We start from the raw sequence: 21479 nt of genomic DNA on the forward strand, positions 1-21479 counted from the left end.
AGTTTGCTTGTTTTTTTCTGCTGCACACATGTATATTTCTGTACAGACACGCACATATAAGCTCACACATTTCTACAGGGAACATCCAAATTCTTTTGTAACCATATCAGTCTGTTAACAGAAGCCTGGCTGTGGTTTTCACAGACTTCCAAGAGAAAACCAAACCAAATATAGGACACAAATCGTTAGTAAATTTCCTCTAAAGCACTGCCTCATGATGTTTCTAGTAAGTTGATGCTACTGCTCAGCAACAAGCTGTTTGCAGCTTTGCAAGCCTATTTTCTGTTCAAACAGCACAGTTTACACACACAATGATATTTTATTTCACACAGCAGAGATGTAGTCAGAAGCCTGAAACAACGCAGCACGCATTAATGGCCTTGCCTAAAGCCTGTTGGTTTTAGTGGGGATTTGCACCCGTCAATAAAGACAAAGCAAAACCTGCTGCCCAGCAGATTAATGTCAGCACAACACATTGCTGAGCTGGGAACGCGAGTTTGGGTCTCGGGCTTTGTGTTCTGCTCACTGGGTGGCAAAGCTGGCCATCCTACATTGCTTTCAAGCAACTTTAGCTGAACCCAGTCAGCTTTGCTGCCTCATGAGGGAGCAATATTTGCTTTCCTTTCCCTGAAAGGATTAAAAGGGACTAAAAAAAGAAAAATACGAATCCATGAAACCTCTCTGATGCCATTCTGGGGGAATGATGGAAAAAAAAATAAAATACACACACACACATATATATATATATATGAGTAGAAAACGTTTGCTATTGTTGACAAGATATGGCCTATATTACAGGGTGGGATTTAATTTTTTATGTCATTTTTTATATTAAAATAGTTTTTGTGGTAGCCACAGAAGAGATTCAGGTTTCTATCTGATGGGACAATAAGTTAGGTACAAACGCATCCTTGTCAAGTCCATTAGACATGGTCTTCTGAAGAGGCTGGAGACTCTCAGATCTAGATGTCAAGAACAAAGAATTCACCCCTAATTCTTGGTATAACAAATATGAAGTTGTTATCTCCCAAAATGTTCAGGCAATCTTCTTTTCTAACCTGTAGGCTGTTTCCAGTACTCCCAAGTACATCTAGCAGTGCTTTGCATTAACAACCAAACCTCATTACAAAGTCAACGAATCTCAACCATTCTGGTACCTTCTGTATTGGCTTTTAACACAGGACAAAGTCCCACAGCAGAACTCGGCCAAACACATTCTTGCCGCTATGTTCAAATGAGTGCAGAGCTCTGCCAAATCCAGTCCAATCACCTCACCTGCCCCATGAGCCCAGCCTGCGGCGCAGAGCACACATTACATTTATTTGATTACCAGTTAATTACGGCATTTCTCCTCTTATGAAACAGGGCTGGAGTCTAGTTCACACCTCACACTGAAACAACTTGAAACAGAATTTGAGTAGACAAGTTCTAACAGTGTTTCTCATATTTTATCTATCATGCCTTACAAAGTATTATTTTCAGTTTAACCAGCTGTGATGGCAGCATGTCACCATGGCCTTTCATTTCATTGGAAGCATCCTTTACAATTTTAACTCAGTACTCCAATAATGTTCTCCAATTTGTCAGGGCTTTTTAATGCTTAGGCCTGAAGCAGGTAAAATGCAGCTACCTGTAATAAGCTTTATAGACTGAAACACTGAATAGGCTGTTTCTTGCCCCACTTGCTTTAAAGGTCCATGGAAGTAACTGTCACTTTTTAATTCCAACCTTACACTGCTGCCTGTCATTTATTTGCTTTCAGAGTTCAGTTACATTTTTCCTCTTCCACTATCTGCAACTGAGCTTGTCAACTATTATTAAACTTGAAAAGTCACCCAGCTGCCAAAGGAACAAGTGCCCTGACTTTGACAAATTTAATAGGATTAGTTCTTTCAGTAAGGACATCAGTACTGAAAGGGACTGTTCTCATCTCTCTTGGGCTATATTTGAACAAGTTATTAGTAATTGCCAACATAATTTTGGACCTTTCAAGCCTTATGTCATTAATCCTCTTCACATACTGAACACTTGGAAGGAGATAGGCTATCTTACAATTACATTCATGTCTGAATAATCCCGAGAAAACAAACCAGATACTGGACCAACAAAAGCTCCGCAATAGCTCTCTCAGTACTTATTCTGACCGTGCTTCTTGCATTGAGAAACCTCATATTTTTCTGCTGACATTTAAACGCCTTGTTTCTATGCAGGCCATCAACCAGGTAAGATTCAGTCAGTGTCAGTATATAGTGGTCACGCAAATAAGGAAATATCGCAAATGTCACAGATCATTTCAGCAGGAAAACATTTTTAAATATTCCACGTGCCCTCAAGAAAACATCTCTGTTAACGAGGATTTTTAGATAACTAAATTCCCGGCTAACGGGGTCACAGACCCCCTCGTGGATGCTAATCGTGTCTTTCGGGGGTACGTTCAGAGACGAAGCACACAGGGTGACAACCCAAGTGCCGGCGGTGTTCCATTTCACCGCACGACCCCGTCCCGGTGCTCAGCAGCTCACTCTCACTAACCGATCCCGCGGCAAAGCGAGGGCCCCGCACACCGGGCGGCACGGCACCGGAGGCTCCCGCCCGCAGCTGCTCCGGCCGCCGAGCGTCCAGTCCAGCGGCTTCCCCGAGCAGACGCCGGGGCCCGGCACCGGTACCTGTCGGACGGCCATCGGCACGGCGGTGGGGAGTGCGGTCCCATGGCGGGGCCACCCGCACAGCCCCGCGCCCAGCGCAGCGGGATCCTCGCGGTGTGACTCTGACCGCGCACAGCGGCGACACGTGTCTCGTCCTACACCGGGGGCAGCCCTGGAGGCACCCGGCAACCCTTCGGTATCCGCAAGGGCTCCTTCGCGAAGAAGAGCTCCCCTCTCCCCGCTGCCTGTTACCTCAGTTGCTTTTGCTCCAGCTTGAGCTTCTTGGCTTGCGGCTCCCCCGCTGCCATCTTCGCGCTGGGCGGCGTGCGGCGCGCTCCGCTCACCTCGGCTCGGCTCGGCTCGGCCCGCCCCGCGACCACGCCGGCGCCAGCACCACCACCGGGGGGCGGGGGCGACGGCCGCCTGACGGGGAGGGGAGGCCTCGGCGGCCGCCGCTCTTGCCCAGCGGTGCGCTAGCGCGCCGCCCGCCCAGGTGGTTCTAGCGTCTGGAGGCAGCCCCCGTGCCCTTCCAGCCGCTGAGGCAGAGGGGCACCTGCGGGCGGTTGGCGGCTGTCCGCGGCAGCGGGACCGGGGGGCCTGCTTGTGGGGGACGCCCGTTATTCGCCGCTCTGCTCAGGCAGCGCCCCGGCCGCCCGCACCGCCGCCGGGGGGCGGCCCCTCGCGCTGCCGGGCCTCGCCGCCATCTTGGCCGCTGCCCGGGAGCGGGACGGGCCGCACCGGGCCGGGGGAGGTATGTGGGGCGCCGGCGGCCCGGGGCGCTAAGGGCAGCCTTTACCGCGGGGTGTGAGCTTCCGTGCGTGGGGGACACGGCGGTCGCGGTGGTGGGGCGGGCCTCGGCGGCAGCCGCGAAACCTCTGCCGGGCCGGAGCCGCCTGTGCTCGGCGCCTAACGCAGCCGCCGGCCGCTGTAGGTGGCTGGAGTCCTGCAGGGGTGACAGCCCAGTCGGTGGTGGTGGTGGGACGCTGCCCCGACAGTCCGGGACTTACCGGTTTACCTGCGTTCGTTCCCGTTGTTCGGTGTCCGTTTACACACAGAATCAGTCTGTTATTTGAATAAACCCTTGTTCTCCGGGCGCAGATGCCTGTGCAGTGTAGCGCTGTGTGTGCTGAGCCGAGGGTGCGCAGGACCTCGGCTGCCCCTGCCTTTAGCTCTCCTAGGAGCGGGGTCCTAACCCCGGGGGGCTGCATGGGGTGTTCTCTGAAGTAATGATAAGGAAGGATTATGCGCAGGATGGTGATTTAGCTCAGTTTTTACGGGAGGTAGCCCGGGGCCTGCATGAGGGATGATGCAGGAACTGCTGTTCCAAGTCTACCTGCAAAACCTGCAGCAAAGCCACACCAGGAGGGGTAGGTAGCACCCAGCTCTCCTCAATCTTCCTTAGCAGCATTGCTGCAAACATGGTGGTTCCGGTCATACTGCTTTTGCTTAATTAGCAAGGGGCCCTGTGAGTGTGGGTTTGCATAATATGCGCTGGAAATTAATCCATTATCATCCACCACTGTGCATCGCATATCACTTCTGCCCCGTTCACTACCTAACAGCATAATTGAACGGAGGTTGTTTTTTTTTTCTTTTGTTTCAGTGCTAATCTACTTTGAAGTAGCAGTGCATTTACCATCTTTTCAGTTTGATGAATGACTTGTGCCCATTAGATGTTAATCAAACTAGAGGGATAGCTTCATCATAGCTACTGGGTAAACAACCAGGCAAAAATCATACTTAAATAATGAAAATTCATTAATTAGAAGGCTGTGTAGGTTAGGAAAAGCTTTTTTGCAAGAAAAGCACAAGCAAATTAAATTACTCATGCAAGAGGTAAAATGATGGAAGAAATGTTTTGCAAAAAACCTGACTATGCCACTATCAGAATGATTCAGCTGGCAGTTCCCAGCAGCTGTAAATTGTACATAGGTTCTCATTTATGGAGAAAAAAAAAACCAAACCAAACATCTGAACAGTATTTCACTGTAAATGTCTAGAATTTAATCTGTGGTGTGTTGGATGCTAACTCAAAGACACAAGCAAACCTGGGTTTATAAAATAATAATGGGACAAGCATATTCTTTCCATCTGAGCACACATACCTGAAAATTCCTTGCAGATGGCAAATTAAACATTAAGACCACTCCACGCCCTTTAGTGCTTAATTTTGCTCTCCTTATCCTGAAATGAAGTTTCCTGTTGTGCAAAATAGCTATGCACCAGCCAAATGCCAGTTACCCTTTCAAACAAAGCTCTTCTTACAAGCAGTTCTGCATTAAGAATCTTAAACAGAAACCTTGTCGAGAGGATTGATGGAAGAGAAATTGAAGCTCTTGAGATAGAGAGGTCTGAACAGCAGGTGACAAGTGGCAGCTGTACTTCATGGCTGTAATAATGGGAAGAAACCAAATTAAAATGTTAAGTTCCTTCCTCTTAGTTCTCTTTTATTTTTTCAGTTTCCCATATAACTTTCAAAACTTAGTTTATATACAGAAAATGACATCTTTTATGCTCATTCAACATAGTGCATGAGAGGCTGCTTTTGTAACAGGAACTTCTCGGTATTTGGGACACTGATATTGTTAATGTAAGATGGAATAATTGAAGAGTGCTGCTCAGCTGTTGTCTCATGGAAGAGAAGGGGGTAAAAATGGTTAGATGCCTAGTTGTGGCAGAGTGCATGCACATTAGTAAGAGCTGTCATTCACAGCAGGGGTCCAGTGGTACTTGCTGGCTCTGATCTGGTATTTCAGTAGTGTATGGCTCTTTGGCTCTGTGCTTGTCCTTTCTGGAACCTTGAGTGCCTCTTAAAATAGAGCCTGTGAAAAACAGCAGTGTAAAGCTGGTAGCACTGTTGCGCTGGCCACTATACTTACTGGAGTACGATGGAAAATGTCTTCCCAAAGAACTACTGAGATGAACTTTTATATCCTATGATCACATCCTGCTGCCTTGGTCATTAAGATTTCTGATTTGGCTGGAATATGAGCCTAATTAGCAGCGTGTTCCTGAAAATCCCTTTGATAGTTAACAGTAAATGTGTGACAAGATACTCACCTTACCTGTGTCCATTTGATCCTCTCTATCTGTTCATTACTGGTTTCAGAGAGGAAATGTCTTAAGTGGCTCCTTAGTAGTCCTGAAGCAGCTGATTCAGATGGAAATTGTGTTAGAAATGTTCCATTTTCATATAAAAATGTAGTTTTAGCAATGAATTTTTAATTGTTTCCATGGAGGTTTTGGGGGGGGCTTATGTTTTTGGTGTTTTTTTTTTAAATAAGAAACTCTTGCTTTTTCAGCTTCTACAGTGAAGCTTTCTGTTCTTTCAGGACCCAAGGGGAACTGCAATTTTTCAGGATCTAAGATTGTTCTCTTGGCAAGAGATGGAATTATCTTGCCAGCAATTAGAAGTGGAGCTAAACTGAACAGAGGCTCCATGCAAATGTATTATTGGAAAGTTCATCAGTCAGTAGATGAAATGCTGCACAGATTCTTATGCAGGCTGTGATTGCTATTGGTAAAAGCATGGAGGAAGTTTGAAATTCTGTTACGGATACCAAACACTAAGATTACTTCAGAGTATTCTCAAAGGACTAGTTCCTTTTAAAAACAATTCCAGAAACTTACTATCCGTGTTTTAAATTAGAGCAAAGATAAATAAATGTATACTGAGCATCTGGGAAGCCAAATGTTTAGTCTTTAATAGGGATGATCTTGCTGGTAAAATATACATCTGAGTAATTGTACAGATATAAGCACTTCATTAAGTGTTAAGTTAGACAGTTAGAGCTGATTTGATGATGGGAGTTTTGCTTTACTATAGAGAGAAACACCAGGTAGTTCTTAAGAAGGGTTGCAAAAATGTTTTTACTTTAATATGCAGATGCCTAAGCCTTGGGCATCATCTAAATAAAAAGATTAATGACACTTGAGCAGCAGCAGTAAGATACGTTAACAATTATAGGAGCCTTAAAAACTGAAATTACAGAACATTCAATTTTAGTAAGATCTGAGACTTCCAGGTATATCAGTTTGAATCACAGCTTCTCATGTTGTGTCAGGTTAAGTCCATGTTCAGAGCTTTTTTTTATCAGGTTTGCTGTTTTAAAAGTTGGTGAATGGAGCTGAGGTGGTGGGGAGGAGAGGTTTTGCCACAGCTGTGGAACATTTGTGACACATCCTGATTTTATAGGAAAAAGCTAAACTACCAACCAGCTGCTTGTGACAAAAATACTAACTTCAAAATAGAGCTGCCTATTTTAGCTTCTTTGTTTCTCCGGATTACTTTAAGCATTTGGTTACTTTCCATTTGCTTGTCACTAGAAGTTCATTTCCACAAATACGTAACAGAGGCTCAGACAGTCCATCCCCACTAATCCTTCCACCCTTCAGAGAAGCTATGCCAAATGCAGGGAACATGGGAAGCTGTGGAATACTTTCCCAGTGATGATCCCATCTTGAGCCATTTTCAGTCATTATTACATGCTCTGAAGGGCATTGCAGAGGTCAGTGATAAATTCCTCACTTCCTGGTTTTCAGAGCTTTGTCTGTAACTCAGCTCAGTGTTATGAAAAGCAGCTGCTAACAATATTTCTGCATTAACTACATTTCAGAGTACTTAATTGTAGCTAAGGACAAGCATGTGCAATCAAGTCTTTTTCCCATGCTCACAGCTTCTCTCTCTTGCCAATGAGCTCTGCTTTTGTCTTGTGAGCCTGCTATGACTTCAGTCCAGATGTTTCTGTGCCAAGAGACTGAGAAAATAGTAACACTGCAAAATCCCAACTTAATCAACAGAAAAGATACAGGCTTGGAAAGAGCATATTGAAGGCGCCTTAGTTAAAATATTTAGTTCTTCTGTGAAGACTTCATATTCTGGTAGAACAGAAGTAACTGCAGAGAATGATGTGGAATTTTGTGTGTCAGATGGGAAGTCTGAGAAGCTGCAAAACCTCTATGGCCTCCTTGTTGGTGCAGTGCCTGTAAGATGCCTTTCAGTCAGGCAATAATACGGAAGGCTGTCAGCCTACTAAAAATTAGCTTGAATGGCTTGCTGTAGACTAAAGACACAAATAATAACCCACATAAGTCTTCAGTCTGCTTCTTAGGCCTAAAAGCAGAGTGGGGGAAAACATATCCTTTTGAAATAGCCTAACAAGCACACCATGGAGTGGTTTTATGGTGCCATCTCAAAGCAGTGTATGTATGCTGCTGCACAGGTACTCTCATGCTTTCACGGTTCTTACATTTTGGTGGTGTGCTTCTGCTACTGTTTTTTTAAACTTACAGTCTTTGATTCAAGACCTTTACCCTCAAAGTGCTGCAGCTCCTAACATGCTTTGCTGTTTGGCCACGAGTATTAGCTTGACCTGTGGGTGTGAGGAAACTTGACTGTTACTAGATTGAATTGTTGTGTTCAGCATTTTTTAATCTTTCTTTTTCTTTGCAAATCTAATGTTCTGGTGAGGAAGAGAGTACTGAGAAATGAATTCAGGGATGTCTACATGTCTGAAGTGAAATCTGGCACTAAAAAAGAGTAACGGGAAAATCTCCAGTATTGGGAGCATTGTGAGTTATTTTTGTTAAATAATAGCTTACATAAGATATTTTTGTAGCAGTACCAGTTGTAAGATATCCAACTTGAAATCCATCTTTAATTGGCTGGTGCCGATTGCTTGACACTGTGTGGGATAAGTGAAATTACTTAGTCTTGCATATAATAGACTGATGTTCCCACTGCTGTAAGAGCTTCTTTATCATAGTCAGCACTAGGAAGCAAACAAACTGAGCTGCCCACTGACTGATGAGGCAGCGCTTGTGTACTCTATACTTCAGCTGCAGGCAGAGAGCTTCAGTTTTCCAGAGGGCAGCAAAGTAGTGTACTGCTAAAACTTGAGAAAGAGGAAAGGAGTATGTGAGGGGGTTTGAAGGGAACTCTTAATGCTAGAAGCAGAATAAAGCTGGAATCTGCTAAGCATGGTCCCCTGGATCAGCATGCTATTCCAGTTGACCATGAGGCCATGCAAACAGTTGTATGAACACAGTGGGTACCTGGGCAGCTTGGGGCAGGTGAGTAAATAGGGGCAGTGGTCCAATGCTACTTCCCTTTCTGGCTACCCATGCCCTCTGTTGACTGCATATCAAGTCATAGGCTTATATCCTAAGTGCAGCTGTGGCAAAAGAAGAGGCCTGGCTAACACAGCCATTTGTGCACAAAGAGCTTGCAGTGTGCACGGTAGAATGAAATGGCTGCGTTCAGGTATTATATTAGCCTCCTGCATGGCTGTGCTTGTTAAAAGTATATTATGACAAGTGCAGTAATTTCTGATCAGTAGAATCTGCATGAGCATTAACAGCAGGACAACTGTGATAAAAACACTGCATGAGCATTAACAGCTTCTTCACAGGACTGTATTCAGTGGCTCTTACTGGTACTGGTTGTACTGAAACCCTTCTGTGCAGCATTGTATGCATTTACTAGGGATTTGGTCTTATATTTGTTAACAGATACGCTATTGTGTCTGTGTTAAAATGTACAGAGAACTATTCTAAGCTGTATAGCTGATCACCTTCATATGTTTGGGCTGTCTTGGTGTGGAACAATACTGACATTCAGTGGTTGATTATACTTGCCGCCGTGGTGTGACTATCCAGGAGATTTCGGAGGGTTTTACTGTTCAGCATTGGCTAAATTCAGAACTTATTAGTTGAACTGGATTAAAGCAATCGTGTCAAGGCTCCTTTACAAGAATACTGTGCTCACAATATTGAAATTGTCCAATTTTTAACACAGTGAATTGGAGATTAATTTGGTTTGGCAGAGATACAGTAGAAACACGCAATGACACTTTGTAGCTTTGTTTCCTTTCCCACTCTTAAACAAATTAGCAATCAATTTCCAAAAGAACTTCCTCTTATATGCCATATATCTTAGTTGGATTTTTCTGTCCACATTTTGACTATTGGTGGTCTTGTGTCTAGTACCAAAGGCAGTGTTCTCTTAGCAGGAGGTATCTAAGACCTGGCAAGGCCCCAGTGAAGATGACCACATTGCTGTCATGCACGTGAACAAGTTTAGAATTTGAAAAGCTGGATCTTGGCCCCCTTCCCACATCTGCTGTCTAGGTGGAAGGAAATAGCATAGTACCTACCTTCTTTAGCAGTCGTTTTTCACCTTCTGTGGTGTGCTTTGGAAGACATACTTTTGTCAAGATCTGCAGGGCCAGATCATTTTTCAGTGTTACAGGTATGTTGAGAGGTCAGCCTAGTACTCTGGGCAGTTTAGATTCAGGCACAGCAACAAGAGCTCACTCTGGATGGAGCTAAACCCTTATTCCAGTGTTTTGGAATGAGGCTTTACAGTTTATACAGCGTTTGGACTTCTTAAAATCTCCATGCAGCTGGGCCATTTACATTTAGATGCTTCTGTGCCATCTTCATATTTGTGTGCCAGAGTTAACATTAGCAAAAGAGCAGATTTTGTCTGCATTTTACAACATGATCATGGCCAAACATCCTAAGATTAATGAAAACTATGATAGGTTTTTGGTAGATGTATTTGGCTTCTCTTGGACATGCAGAGTTAATGGTAGTCTTCTTCTTTCAAAGTGGGACGCCCAGTAACTGATCTCTTCCCAATCATGTTTGAATTCCTCCAAAGGCTAAATAAACTTCAGGGTATCTTTGTTGCTGTCATCTGCCCATTTCTACCAAGTCCTATGCACCAGCTGTAGCACTGCCTCGCAATGTAATAACTTTCATCAGGAAGCTCATCTGACCAGAAACTCCTTTTTCTGCATCAATTTATGACTGGACTGGTTTCCTAATATAGGTAATTGAAGAGACACAGACCTGCTCAGGTGAATACCTGGAAAGCCAAAGGGTTGAATAGCCAGTCGCAGGGGCAGCTTCTTCAACTATAGAATGAATTTATGCAGAATATAAGTACCAGAGTATTTTCACCTTGAGGAGCCAGTGCTCAGGTTGCAGTTTGTTTGGTTTGTGTTCTAAGCCTGAGTTTAAACTTGGACCTTATTTTTGTCAGAGGATGGTTATGCAGCGGGTCAGCCAAAGCATTATATCTGTCTCATGTAAAGGCTAAAGAGAGCAGCTGAAGTCTGATGGCATTTGTCTGTTCTGTAGATGTGGAGAAAACAGTTTATTCACTTCATATGAATCAACAACACAGTTCACATACTGTCCCATTGGAAGTTGAGAAATAGACTGGGAATTAGTTTTAGAAAAAGGCAGTTAAGCGTCTTGTCCCATGAATAAGTGGCTGAGGCATGGTATTTGTAAATCTTTAAAGATATAAGAGAAAACAGTTACATTCCTTATCTGTAGTTCATACTCCTTTTTTTCCATGAGTAAGTTGTGTAAAACATTTTATGTAAACATATTTCATGTGTGTCCAGCACATTTGAGGCAGTTCTATTCATTAAATCACATTTAAATTCCTAGTTTTGTGTACTTCTAATGAATTCCAACCTTTTATCCAAGTGCAACTTGGCATAGATCGTAAGTAAAAGACTAATCAGCCAGCAAATAAAACCCACTTTTCTAGTTCAGTAGCTGAAAGCTGACAAGCTAAAGAGCTGTATCTTTAAAATAGTGCAATTCTTAGTTATGTGTGTCAGTGTTATGCAAACTCCTCCTGCCATAGGAAACTTTATGTATGTGATATAGGAAACTATGTATAAGTTACCCTTACACATTGCCAAACATGTTTAAGTGAGTGCCAACTCATGAGAGTCAGCTTTTCTTTAAGAAATAAATTACAGATTCCAAATAGGGCTGAAAGTGGAAATCCAGGGTGCTGGCTTCTTACTTTGTGGTATGTTAGTGATTTGATCCACTGTGAAATGTTTTGTCGTGGAACATTCCCCTAAGTAAGGAAAAGCAGCAAAGCAAACCTTTTTCTTAAATTCACAGTGCATGTTAATTAAGAATAGCTGTTGTAAGAAGGGGAATCTGGGAGAAGAAATGATGTCAATCCTCATATCCTTTTGCTTATTTTAACTTCTTTGAATGTGTTTCCAACAGAAAATGATCCACAGCCTGTTTCTTATAAACTGTTCTGGTGATATATTCTTGGAGAAGCACTGGAAGAGCGTTGTGAGCCAATCTGTGTGTGATTATTTCTTTGAAGCTCAGGAGAAAGCAATCGATGTTGAGAATGTGCCTCCTGTCATTTCAACGCCACATCACTACCTCATCAGCATCTATAGGGATAAAATCTTCTTTGTGTCTGTCATACAGACAGAAGTGCCACCACTCTTTGTAATTGAATTTCTGCACCGAGTAGCAGATACTTTCCAGGTTTGTCATCATTAATTTTTAAAATTTAAATCACTCCAAGGGAACTTTTGTCTAAACTACTTTTAAAGAAAAGTAATAAACCCCCTGTCAGTGAGTTTCCCCTTTGCAATTTTTAAGTCAGGCACTGGTTTGCAGAGCACAAAGGAAAAGGTCTGTTTTGTGTATTCATTTGATTTACAGTTTACCAGTGCACGTGCACTACAACCCAAATCCCACTTTGTCTTCCTTCTGTAAGCTTTTGTACTGTTCATGTTATATAGATGAAAAGGAGCATGCAGTCATGAAGCACTCTGGAGGGAGGAAAGAGCTGCAAAGCCCGAGTCAGTTTTTCAACCTATTTCACAAATAGTCTAAATAAAGGAACCTCTGTGAAGACTGAGCATTGCCAAAAGATAGCCTCCTTATTTTACAACTGTCTTCTAACTGAAGATGTGTTCAAGTTCACAAGTGGGAGAACCTTCAGTACATTGATACTAGTAAAACAGATTACAATCATTTCACTGTCCACACTGTCTTTATTTCTAGTTAGATAATAAACATAACATATGATGCCATCAGACTATAGATATAGTTAGTTTAGGCACTAAAATGACTTGATACATCGGAGGGTTTCTGTAAATAAAAAAAAAAAACAAACCAAAAACCAACACAAAAATATCCCCAAAGAAACTTCTCTAAAGCATCTTAAACAGGAATAAAAATCCTCTCCTTTGTAATCTCTGATTTGTTCAGGATTACTTCGGCGAATGTTCTGAGACTGCAATTAAAGACAATGTAGTTATTGTGTATGAACTTCTAGAAGAAATGTTAGACAATGGCTTTCCACTGGCGACAGAATCTAACATACTGAAGGAGCTGATTAAGCCTCCCACAATTTTGCGCTCCGTTGTCAACTCCATCACAGGTATGAAAATAAATCATTTTCAGTGGTGACTGGCTAAAACCAAATCCCATCATATCTCATGGCTGAAAAATAATATCATACTGGTGTGAATCTTTAAGGGAGGCCACTGTCCACCACTTCTCACAATAAAGAGTTGGGTAAAACCAACTTCCTCTTTATTTGGAGTTTATGCCTGGCACCTTTGATATCCTTGCACTGTCTGGTCCAGTCACAGCTGCTAAAGTCCCTCAGCAATACCAGTTCCCAGCACAGGCAGCACGTATTGGAGACAGGTGCTCTGGGATTGGCACAGAGCTAGCCCCAGGCTTTGAATAACTGAAGGGCATTGGAGAAGGTTACATATTTTATAAGAAATATTATAGAAAGGTATATAAGAGGTATCTAATAAATCCTTGGTGGCTGGGAACAGACAGCATTAAGGGAAGCAAATCCCATGTCCTCAGCCTCCTCCCTGTCCCCATCCCCATTAGCATCCATCAAGTTTGGAGCTGTTTTCAGGCTGTTGGAAATGGGTATATCCTGCACTGACAGGGCCAAATGTCCGTCAGCTGAGCTGGTGGAATCTGCATGTCTGGCAGGCGGGTGCAAGGGCAGTAAGCCATGAGGTGTCACTTGGGGTCAAAGATACGCATGATGTTTGCCTGCACATTGTGTTAGAGAAGGGTAGGTGGGCTGCAGGGCCACAGAGGGGTAGTGCTCAGAGGTGCTGGTCTTTGAGGTAGCACATGTGGTTTGATATCGGAGCTCTCTCACCTGTGTGGCCCAGCAGCCTAGCCTGTGCAGTGCTGCTGCACCCTGTGAGGCTGCAGAGGAACAGGTAGAGAAACAGCAACTTCTCCCCTTTAGAGACACAGTGGGAGTGGGGAAAAGGTTGCGACTCCTCCCCCATGAGTTACAGCACCAGGGTGGATTTTAGGCAAGGGTTTTTCTGTGTGAGTTTCAGAAGAATTAGCACATCTGTTTTCTGCCTGCTAAGAAAGGGCCTATCCCCAGCAGGTTGTGTAGAAATAAGTGCTGGTTGCCAGACTCCAAATGAAGCTGCATGACACACTGCCACATTCGTTGTGCTAAAGGGCAAAAGCAAGCAGGAGCTGTGGCCCTATTCTGAGACCTAGTTCTAGCAGAGGGAGTTGTTTCCACTATACTGGGATTCCAAGATCACAAAGCCCCAGAAGTGATAAGATTTTTTTTTTTCTCTTTTCATTTTTAAATAAGAACCAGTTTACTTTAGGTAGTTCAGGAGGCCTTTTTCTCACACTGGGTGTTACTAAGAACCAGGAGCCAAAGGTGACAGCAAGACAGGCAGGGGCAGTGCCATCACTGTTAAGGAACTGTCATGGTTTAAGCCAAGCTGGTAACTCAGAACCACAGCACTGCACCAGCTACTAAGAAGGGGAAAAATGACTGCTACTGCTGAACCCAGGACAGGAGCCCAGAAGTTGAGCCAACAGGTCAGGGTCACGATTAAGTAACAGGGTCACCTACAGCTCAATGATTGCCAGGACAGACTGTCATGCTGAGACAGGTCAAGCCTGTGGGCCAGGGTCTGGATCGATGCGACACGTGGTCAAGTGTAGACGTGGCAGTCATATTGCTAGGAGGTAGCTCAGATGCGTACAGGGGTGAGAGCCTCCACTTAACAACAAGCAAAAGGGGTGGAAGCCCTCCCTAAGGCTTCTTCCAGGTCTTCATAACAAATCCTATCGGTAAATCAGCCCTGAAGGCAGCCAGTTAAAACTTTTAGGACAAAGGGGAAGCAGAATGCTTAAGAACTTCAGAAGGAGCTGTAATGTCTTGTAGTGATGAAATCCTTTGCAGTATCTAGCCCCATACCTACTCCCACTCAAAGCACCTGCTGTCATGAGCCTTGTATTTTGCTGTGCAACCACAAGTCTGGACACATGCTTAAAGTGCATTCATGTCACCTCATGAATGAAATTTAGTGGTCCAGGCTCTAGTCTGGAGTTCTTGGAGGCAAATCTTGCTTTTATTCTTAATTTTGGCAGTTGAAACATCTCTCATGTAATTAGTTACTGATTTTGAGTTTTTTTTTCATTTTTAAGGCAGTAGTAATGTAGGTGACACGCTTCCCACCGGGCAGTTGTCCAATATTCCTTGGCGCAGAGCAGGAGTAAAATACACAAACAATGAAGCCTATTTTGATGTTGTTGAAGAAATTGATGCAATTATAGACAAATCAGGTAAGATGCCTTACAAAATCATTTTTGTTTGTTCAATGTATTTATAATTAGCTGCTGATGTTTAGAGAGAATACAGTCCAAAGGCTTTTTTATATGTGTATTATATAGATGAATCCATATCTTAAATAGAAAAACACAGTTTTAAATGATACACCTCAACTTCTTCAGTTTATCTCAAACCAGCAATATGCTCTAGGCTGCTTCAGGAGCATCCACAAGAAATACTCTGTACTTAGATGGGTTTGGTTTGTATATTGATTCTCTCTCAAAAGATACAAATGGAAAAAATAGTTGAAGTTTTAAATGTGATGAGAAAATGATCTTTCCATTGTTCCTGCACCACTACACAACTTGCTAGTTTTCTGGGGATGGGATAGGGATGAAAGAAAGGAAGATTCAGAGTTTGCATATGCTGAAATTCTTATTTGCTATTGCTGGCAGCCAGTTCAAGCACATACAGTACAAGTCCTGTGTAACAGCTGGCACAAGTATCATTAGCTGATCTGGGACAAGCTGTTTGCTCTGGCTCTTGTATGTAAGCAAGCTGCCCAGGCCACAGGTAACTGCAGTGACCTTTCCTATCTGTGCTTGGCATGTTCTTCAGTGTTGCGCAAATGTCATTTCTGCCCTCTAGCTGCACTCACAACGGTTGTTAGGCCTTTCATAATAATTTTAAGTCAACTGTCTTCTTTTTTTTTCCCCTCCAGGTTCTACAGTCTTTGCAGAAATCCAAGGTGTTATTGATTCATGTATTAAGCTCTCAGGAATGCCAGATCTTTCTCTTTCTTTCATGGTAAATAAATCCTGAGTAACTAAAATTCAAAATATATGCTAAATATATCTTAGTGACCAGAGTTTTTAAGAGTCCAATCACTACTTTGTGTGTCACACACACAAAAAAAAAGGAAGTTTTGCATTATATGTGAACTTGCTGCATTGCTCAGTAGTTGGAATGGCTTTTCTCTGTACATAAACCTACACTCACAGGAGGAGCTCCTGTACCAGTTCAGACCAGAAATGCATCTAGCTCAGTAACGTGTTTCAGAAAATAGCTAGGAATGGTAGAGTCTAAGAAATAGGAATGGTGTGGAGTTCAGTAGCTAGTTCAAACTGCTGGTACCTGATGAGATTTCACTTACCACTCTGCCACTGCTTACAGAACCCACGGCTGCTGGATGATGTCAGCTTCCACCCATGCATTCGGTTCAAACGCTGGGAGTCGGAGAGAGTCCTTTCATTTATTCCTCCCGATGGGAATTTCAGATTGATCTCCTACCGTGTCAGTTCACAGAAGTACGTTTCTACACAGTGGTTCTTCAGATACACCATCTACCACTTTCCATCTGAGGAACTGCAGACTTCTTGTCATGGGGAGAATTTGCATTGTTCCTAAAACGCACATTCTCAGGTTTTGTCTCATCTGTGGCTCTGTCCCTGCTAAAACAAGAAAACAGTTTTTCAGTGAGCTGCTGATACTCAGCAATCATTTCTCAGTGGGATAAGCCACATGATAGTAATACAGGCTTGTTTGTTCCTGGTAATTGTTGCTGCCTAGATGCTGCGTGGCTAAGTCTCTGTATGCATAGAGGACTCTGGTCTTCATAAAAAGGGTAAAGCAAAAAGTCTAAACTGCAGATAATCTGCAGGCTAAGTCAGATTTGACTGGTGGCTGTTCTGAGAGTTGCCTCACTGAGATTACTTCAAAAAATAGACAGATGGAGGGATAGAGATTAGAACACTGATTAAGAACAAAATCTTTTTTTCCCTGTGATTCTCTGCTAATAAAATCACTTCAGCTGAAGTGATGTTGAAGAGCTGAATATCACTTTTCACTTTTGAAACAAACTGGTTCTAACTTTAATACCTGCCAGAAGCACAGGAACTGTTTATGAGAAAGAGCTTTTTTTTAATCAAGCAGAGAAGTAGCCAAGATTCATTCAGCTACTGTTTTCTCTTTTCAGCTTGGTGGCAATTCCTGTGTATGTGAAACACGTCATCAGTTTTAAGGAAAACAGTTCTTCAGGAAGATTTGATGTTACCATTGGACCAAAACAGAATATGGGGAAAACAGTAGAAAGTGTTGTCATGACAGTTCACATGCCAAAGGCCGTACTTAATATGAACCTTACTGCTACACAAGGCAACTATACGTTTGACCCAGTTACTAAGGTAAGTCTGAAGTTGTTATTTAAGGTGACATTAGAACAAGTCATACGTACTGCAGAGTGCTGGAGCCGCATTCCACACTTGGCAGAAAATTTTCCCTTCAGCGTATGTTTAAGAATTAAATTCTTGTCTTGAAATTTTACTTTTTCAGACTTAGATACACACCAGCTGTGATTTCTGGTTTTATCAGTCTCCCTTTCCTTCCCCTCTCCCTTCCCTTCCTCTCTTTTCCTCTGCCTCTTCACTCCCTGAATATTTTCCTTTAATGGATGCAGCAGTATTTTGCTGGTGGTTTCAGCTATGGTATATTCTGCAATCCATGTTCTTTAAAACAAACTTAGCTGGAGAAAATGCAGTAGAACTGAAAAGAGGTAGCCAGAAAAACAGGGAGCAGGAGATGAGAAACAACTTCCAAAAGATCTGCCTGAGGACACACTGGAAGGGAACAAAAGGTCTGAAATACTGTGTCCTGGGATTCCTGTTTTCTTGCCTCTGAGCTGGGGTTTGAGCCCTAAATGTCCTAAGGCTTCTGAATCTTTTTAGTACCCAGGAACCATTTTGCTGAAACGCAGCCTGAGCCAAACCATTCTGCTGGCTCTGACACCCTGCTCTGAGCTTTGGAGTAGCTCAGTGAGCAACTGATGTGAATTGTAAGTGAAAACTCTCCACATCTTGTTTCTGAAAGAATAGACCTTGATCTTTTAAAAATGAAACCACAAAACAAACACCCACACTTGAAGTCTCCTTTCCTCACTGCAGAAATAAAGCATACTGTGCTTTTTAGAGCTGGGATAACTAGGTGGATTGTAACTGCAAAAGTAAGTAGAAGTAGAGAGAACTGAGGGGTTTCTGCATTTATTGACAATTTTCAGTTTATGATAAGAACAAAACCTCTTGTGGATGAGTAAAGGGCCAACTTGGTTCCATGTATCTTCTTTAAAGTGTTAAGAACCAATGGAAACAAGTGACCCTTATGGAAGTTCCTGTAACTTAAACACCTTCCTTTGCCAAGCATCTTGGCATCCTGTCCTCCTCGTTCTCATGTTCATAAAAAGTTCCTATGACCTTTGTGCTGATTGCATCCTTGTTGCATGGATCTAGATGACCCACAGTCAGGCAACAGAAACAATCACTGCTACTAAGGGAGCAAGATGTATAAAGTGCTAAGGAACACTCACAGGGCAAAAGAAATGTCGGGAAAGAAGAGTCACTACACCTGCAGGAGCCCTGGCTATGCCAGCTCCCAGCCAGTGCGGTACTTCTCTGGGCTACCAGGTTGCATTCTGTACCCAGCCTGCAAACCAAAAGCTTGCCGTGAACTTGACCTCATAGGTTGTTTCCTAGAAACCTACTACTACTGCTCTTTCTTTCCTGACAAGGTGTTAACGTGGGATGTTGGCAAAATTACCCCTCAGAAGCTACCAAACCTGAAGGGCCTGGTGAACCTGCAGTCTGGAGCCCCCAAGCCAGAGGAGAATCCCAGTTTAAACATCCAGTTTAAGATACAACAGCTTGCGATTTCAGGTGAGTGAGTGTGATATGCAGCCAGCACGGATGGAATGAATAGCGGTAGGAACTGAAGTGGGAAACTTAATCTTTTAATTGGAGATGCTGATCTGGAGTCAGCTTACCAAAACAGGAAAGTCTGATTTACCCAAACCTGACAGTTAGATTTGCTGGGAATAGTGAATTCCCAATTGTTTTACTCAAGAAAGACTGCGAGAAGTGTACAGAAGAATGGACTTTTCTTTGTTGACTTGTGCACTAAACATGCAAATTCATTCACTAAAATAGTGAAGAATGATGATTTAGCATGCTGCCCTTGACTAGCTTTAGCCTTGTGCCTCTAAAGGTCTTTCCAGCAGTCAAAAAACTCCATTAATTTTAAAGAATGCCCTTCTTATTCTTTCCCCCCTGGAGCTGGTTAGGTTTTCATCTTAGAAACAATCTGCAAGTAAAATCAGAATGAAGTCTATAGGGCAAGTGCAAAAGTAAATTTAAAGCAAGCAAGGCCTCAGTCTGCAAACAGTTAAATTGTGCTAGTGGAAAATGCTTCTGCAAGCAAGCTTTGCAGGATTAACACCCTAACAGAGCAAAGGCTCATGCCTGGAAAGAGGATGACTGAAGGTGGTAGATGAGAATTGCTGGTAGTACACATAGTTCCTTTCTATGTAGGTACCGGGCTGTGGTCTTTTTGCTTCTGGACTACGGTGAGTAACAGAGAGTCCTTTTGCAAGAACAGAATCCTGCAGCTTCCTCTTAAACTTGTGACCCTCTAGTTTAAATCTAGCAAAACATAGTGGATTGGTGGCTGGATGCCAGAGATACGGACCTGTGAGAACACAGGGGACAACCTGAAACCATTAGGTAATTTAATAGTTGCTGGTGTTCCTCAGTCACTATTAGCAGAAGAATTGCTGATCCTTGCAGTTATGGTTTAGGGTGAGAAGATTTCTAAAACTTGTCCTTTGCTTCATCTACATTGTTGGAACTGAGTGCAGCGTACAGGAGCAGTGCAAGATGAGACCCACTTGATCCCTTCGAAGGAGGATGTTGGCTCATGGAGCAGAACACAAAAAAGTCGTTGCCCTGCCAGGGCAGCTACCAGGAGGTGACAGGAATGGTCTCTTTGCCTTTTCAAACCAGATGTACTTGTGAAAGGAAGGAAAATGAGCTTCCTACCTGATCTGACATGCTTCAAGAAAGCAGGACTGATGAAAAGACTGACATTTCTCACATTCTGCTTTTAATTCATGCTTGTTTTTGTCTTTTTCAGGACTGAAAGTGAATCGCCTAGACATGTATGGAGAGAAATACAAGCCTTTTAAAGGTGTCAAATATATTACAAAAGCAGGAAAATTCCAAGTGAGGACATGAAAAGCTGCTCAACTTCCAAGAGGAAATTCCCCTTAAAAAAAGAAAAATTCACTGCTTAGTGACTTACTTTGCTATTAATTAGGTGCCAGTTAATTAATAGACACTGATTAGTTTGGGATCAAAGCATTTGTGCACAGCAGCTCTTAAAATGAAAGCATAGCTTAGTTTTTCTTAATATGGCTTTAAATTAAGGTACTTTTTTTCTAATACACCTTTACTCTTTTTTTACTGAATTGTTGTTCTGGTGAATAGTTTGGTGTAGGTGATCCACAGAATGCCACAGACACTACACTGCCAGTCAGATACCAAAGCCCAGAGGTCAAGCACATTCTGAAGGCCAGACAGGTCACTGGAGAAGTCTTGTGGTGGCACGTTTTGCTGCTGCAGCCACCTGCAGAGAGAGCTCAGCTATTCTCACAGCCAGCTGCTAGCTGGCAACCCACAAAGCATCATGTAACCCCTTCAGAAACAGAGCAGCAGGAAGAGGGGCAAGGGTCCCTGGCAGGGGCCTGGGATGTAGCAAGTGTCACTCCTGAGAAAGAGCTTCTGATGAAGAGAAAAATAACTTCCTTGTTTACAAGAAATCGCCTTTCTTAAGAAGCATTTGCCTTAATCAGCCTTCATTTGTGCCATCTGCAGATGAGCTGATAAAAATAACATCCTGCATTAAATCTGGGAGGTGATTGTTGCTTCAGTAATCCACTTTCTCGCCATTCAATCTCATCACCACCATCATTTTTTTTAAGAATACAATTGCAGAGAGTAAGATCTATTTTTTATGTGACGCCTTTGCTTTGATGTAGATGCTCCACTTGTTCCAAGTGGATACCACCAGATTTGTGCCATGTGTGCATTGGAGCGTAGCTTTTTAGGTAGCACAATAGAAGTGTCAAGTGTATTTAATGGTTGTGTGCTTTAATGTTAATGAAATAAAGGGAACTCTACTGCAAATACATCCTCTCTTGTGAAATGTTTGCACAATTCATGATGCTCGTAAGCAGGACACATCTACTTAAGATACAATTAAGTGATGGCCATTTACTACTTCTTTACTGAACTTGATCTCTCTCAAGCTATTTGAAGTTTAGAAGGGGCATGTAGGAGCACAGCAGGTAAGCTCCCTTCTGTAATGGAGGAGAAGTAATATTTAGATCATGAAAAAGACAACAGCGATGAAGCAAAGCTGTCTAAACTGCCTTATACCATGAAGTTGTTATCTCTATAAACCAATGGGTGCCCCACAGTACCTGCCAGGTTTCAAAGCACACCTTTGGGCAGTACTTTATAGGGTGGGAAACTCAAGTTAAAGATTAAGGGCAGGATACTGTAGAGTCTATTTCCCTGTTTGGTTTACAAAATGATTAG

General features: G+C 42.9%; 2 protein-coding genes across 6 annotated transcripts in view; one reads left to right on the forward strand and one right to left on the reverse strand.

Annotated features, from left to right (window-relative positions):
• The window catches only part of ADK (adenosine kinase), a 305725-nt gene extending 302618 nt beyond the window's left edge, over nucleotides 1-3107 (reverse strand). Inside the window, exon 1 of one of the 4 annotated variants that reach the window (XM_062639731.1) lies at nucleotides 2898-3107. In XM_062639731.1, coding sequence (XP_062495715.1) covers nucleotides 2898-2953 — 56 coding nt within the window. In that variant the 5' untranslated portion in view covers nucleotides 2954-3107. Of the gene's footprint in view, nucleotides 1-905; nucleotides 947-2897 lie in introns of those variants that run through there. The other 3 variants (XM_062639723.1, XM_062639711.1, XM_062639689.1) reach the window with 3 other exon arrangements.
• Nucleotides 3108-3169: 62 nt separating this feature from the next.
• On the forward strand, nucleotides 3170-21067 carry AP3M1 (adaptor related protein complex 3 subunit mu 1). 2 transcript variants are annotated; one of them, XR_009968694.1, is made up of 10 exons: nucleotides 3170-3396; nucleotides 11691-11966; nucleotides 12699-12870; nucleotides 14934-15071; nucleotides 15779-15864; nucleotides 16231-16364; nucleotides 17033-17240; nucleotides 18617-18761; nucleotides 19517-19604; nucleotides 20014-21067. XR_009968694.1 is itself a non-coding variant. In XM_062639674.1 (9 exons), the coding sequence occupies exons 2-9, from the start codon at nucleotides 11694-11696 to the stop codon at nucleotides 20112-20114; spliced, it is 1257 nt and encodes a 418-aa protein (XP_062495658.1). In that variant the 5' UTR covers nucleotides 3170-3396; nucleotides 11691-11693; the 3' UTR covers nucleotides 20115-21067. The 2 variants fall into 2 exon arrangements, 1 of the variants encoding a protein (XP_062495658.1); XM_062639674.1 differs by lacking the exon at nucleotides 19517-19604.
• The last annotated feature ends 412 nt before the right edge of the window (nucleotides 21068-21479 follow it).

This window comes from Pezoporus occidentalis, unplaced genomic scaffold (assembly GCF_034315485.1).
Source record: "Pezoporus occidentalis ecotype Australia unplaced genomic scaffold, CSIRO_AGI_Poc_V1 ctg116, whole genome shotgun sequence".
In the NCBI taxonomy this organism is placed as follows: domain Eukaryota; kingdom Metazoa; phylum Chordata; class Aves; order Psittaciformes; family Psittacidae; genus Pezoporus; species Pezoporus occidentalis.

Coding starts and splice junctions, on each gene's coding strand:
- AP3M1 (XM_062639674.1), top strand. CDS start 11,694: ATGATCCACAGCCTGTTTCTTATAAACTGTTCTGGTGATATATTCTTG. Junction 15,865..16,230: donor ATCTTTCTCTTTCTTTCATG/GTAAATAAATCC, acceptor CACTGCTTACAG/AACCCACGGCTGCTGGATGA. Junction 17,241..18,616: donor CGTTTGACCCAGTTACTAAG/GTAAGTCTGAAG, acceptor TTTCCTGACAAG/GTGTTAACGTGGGATGTTGG.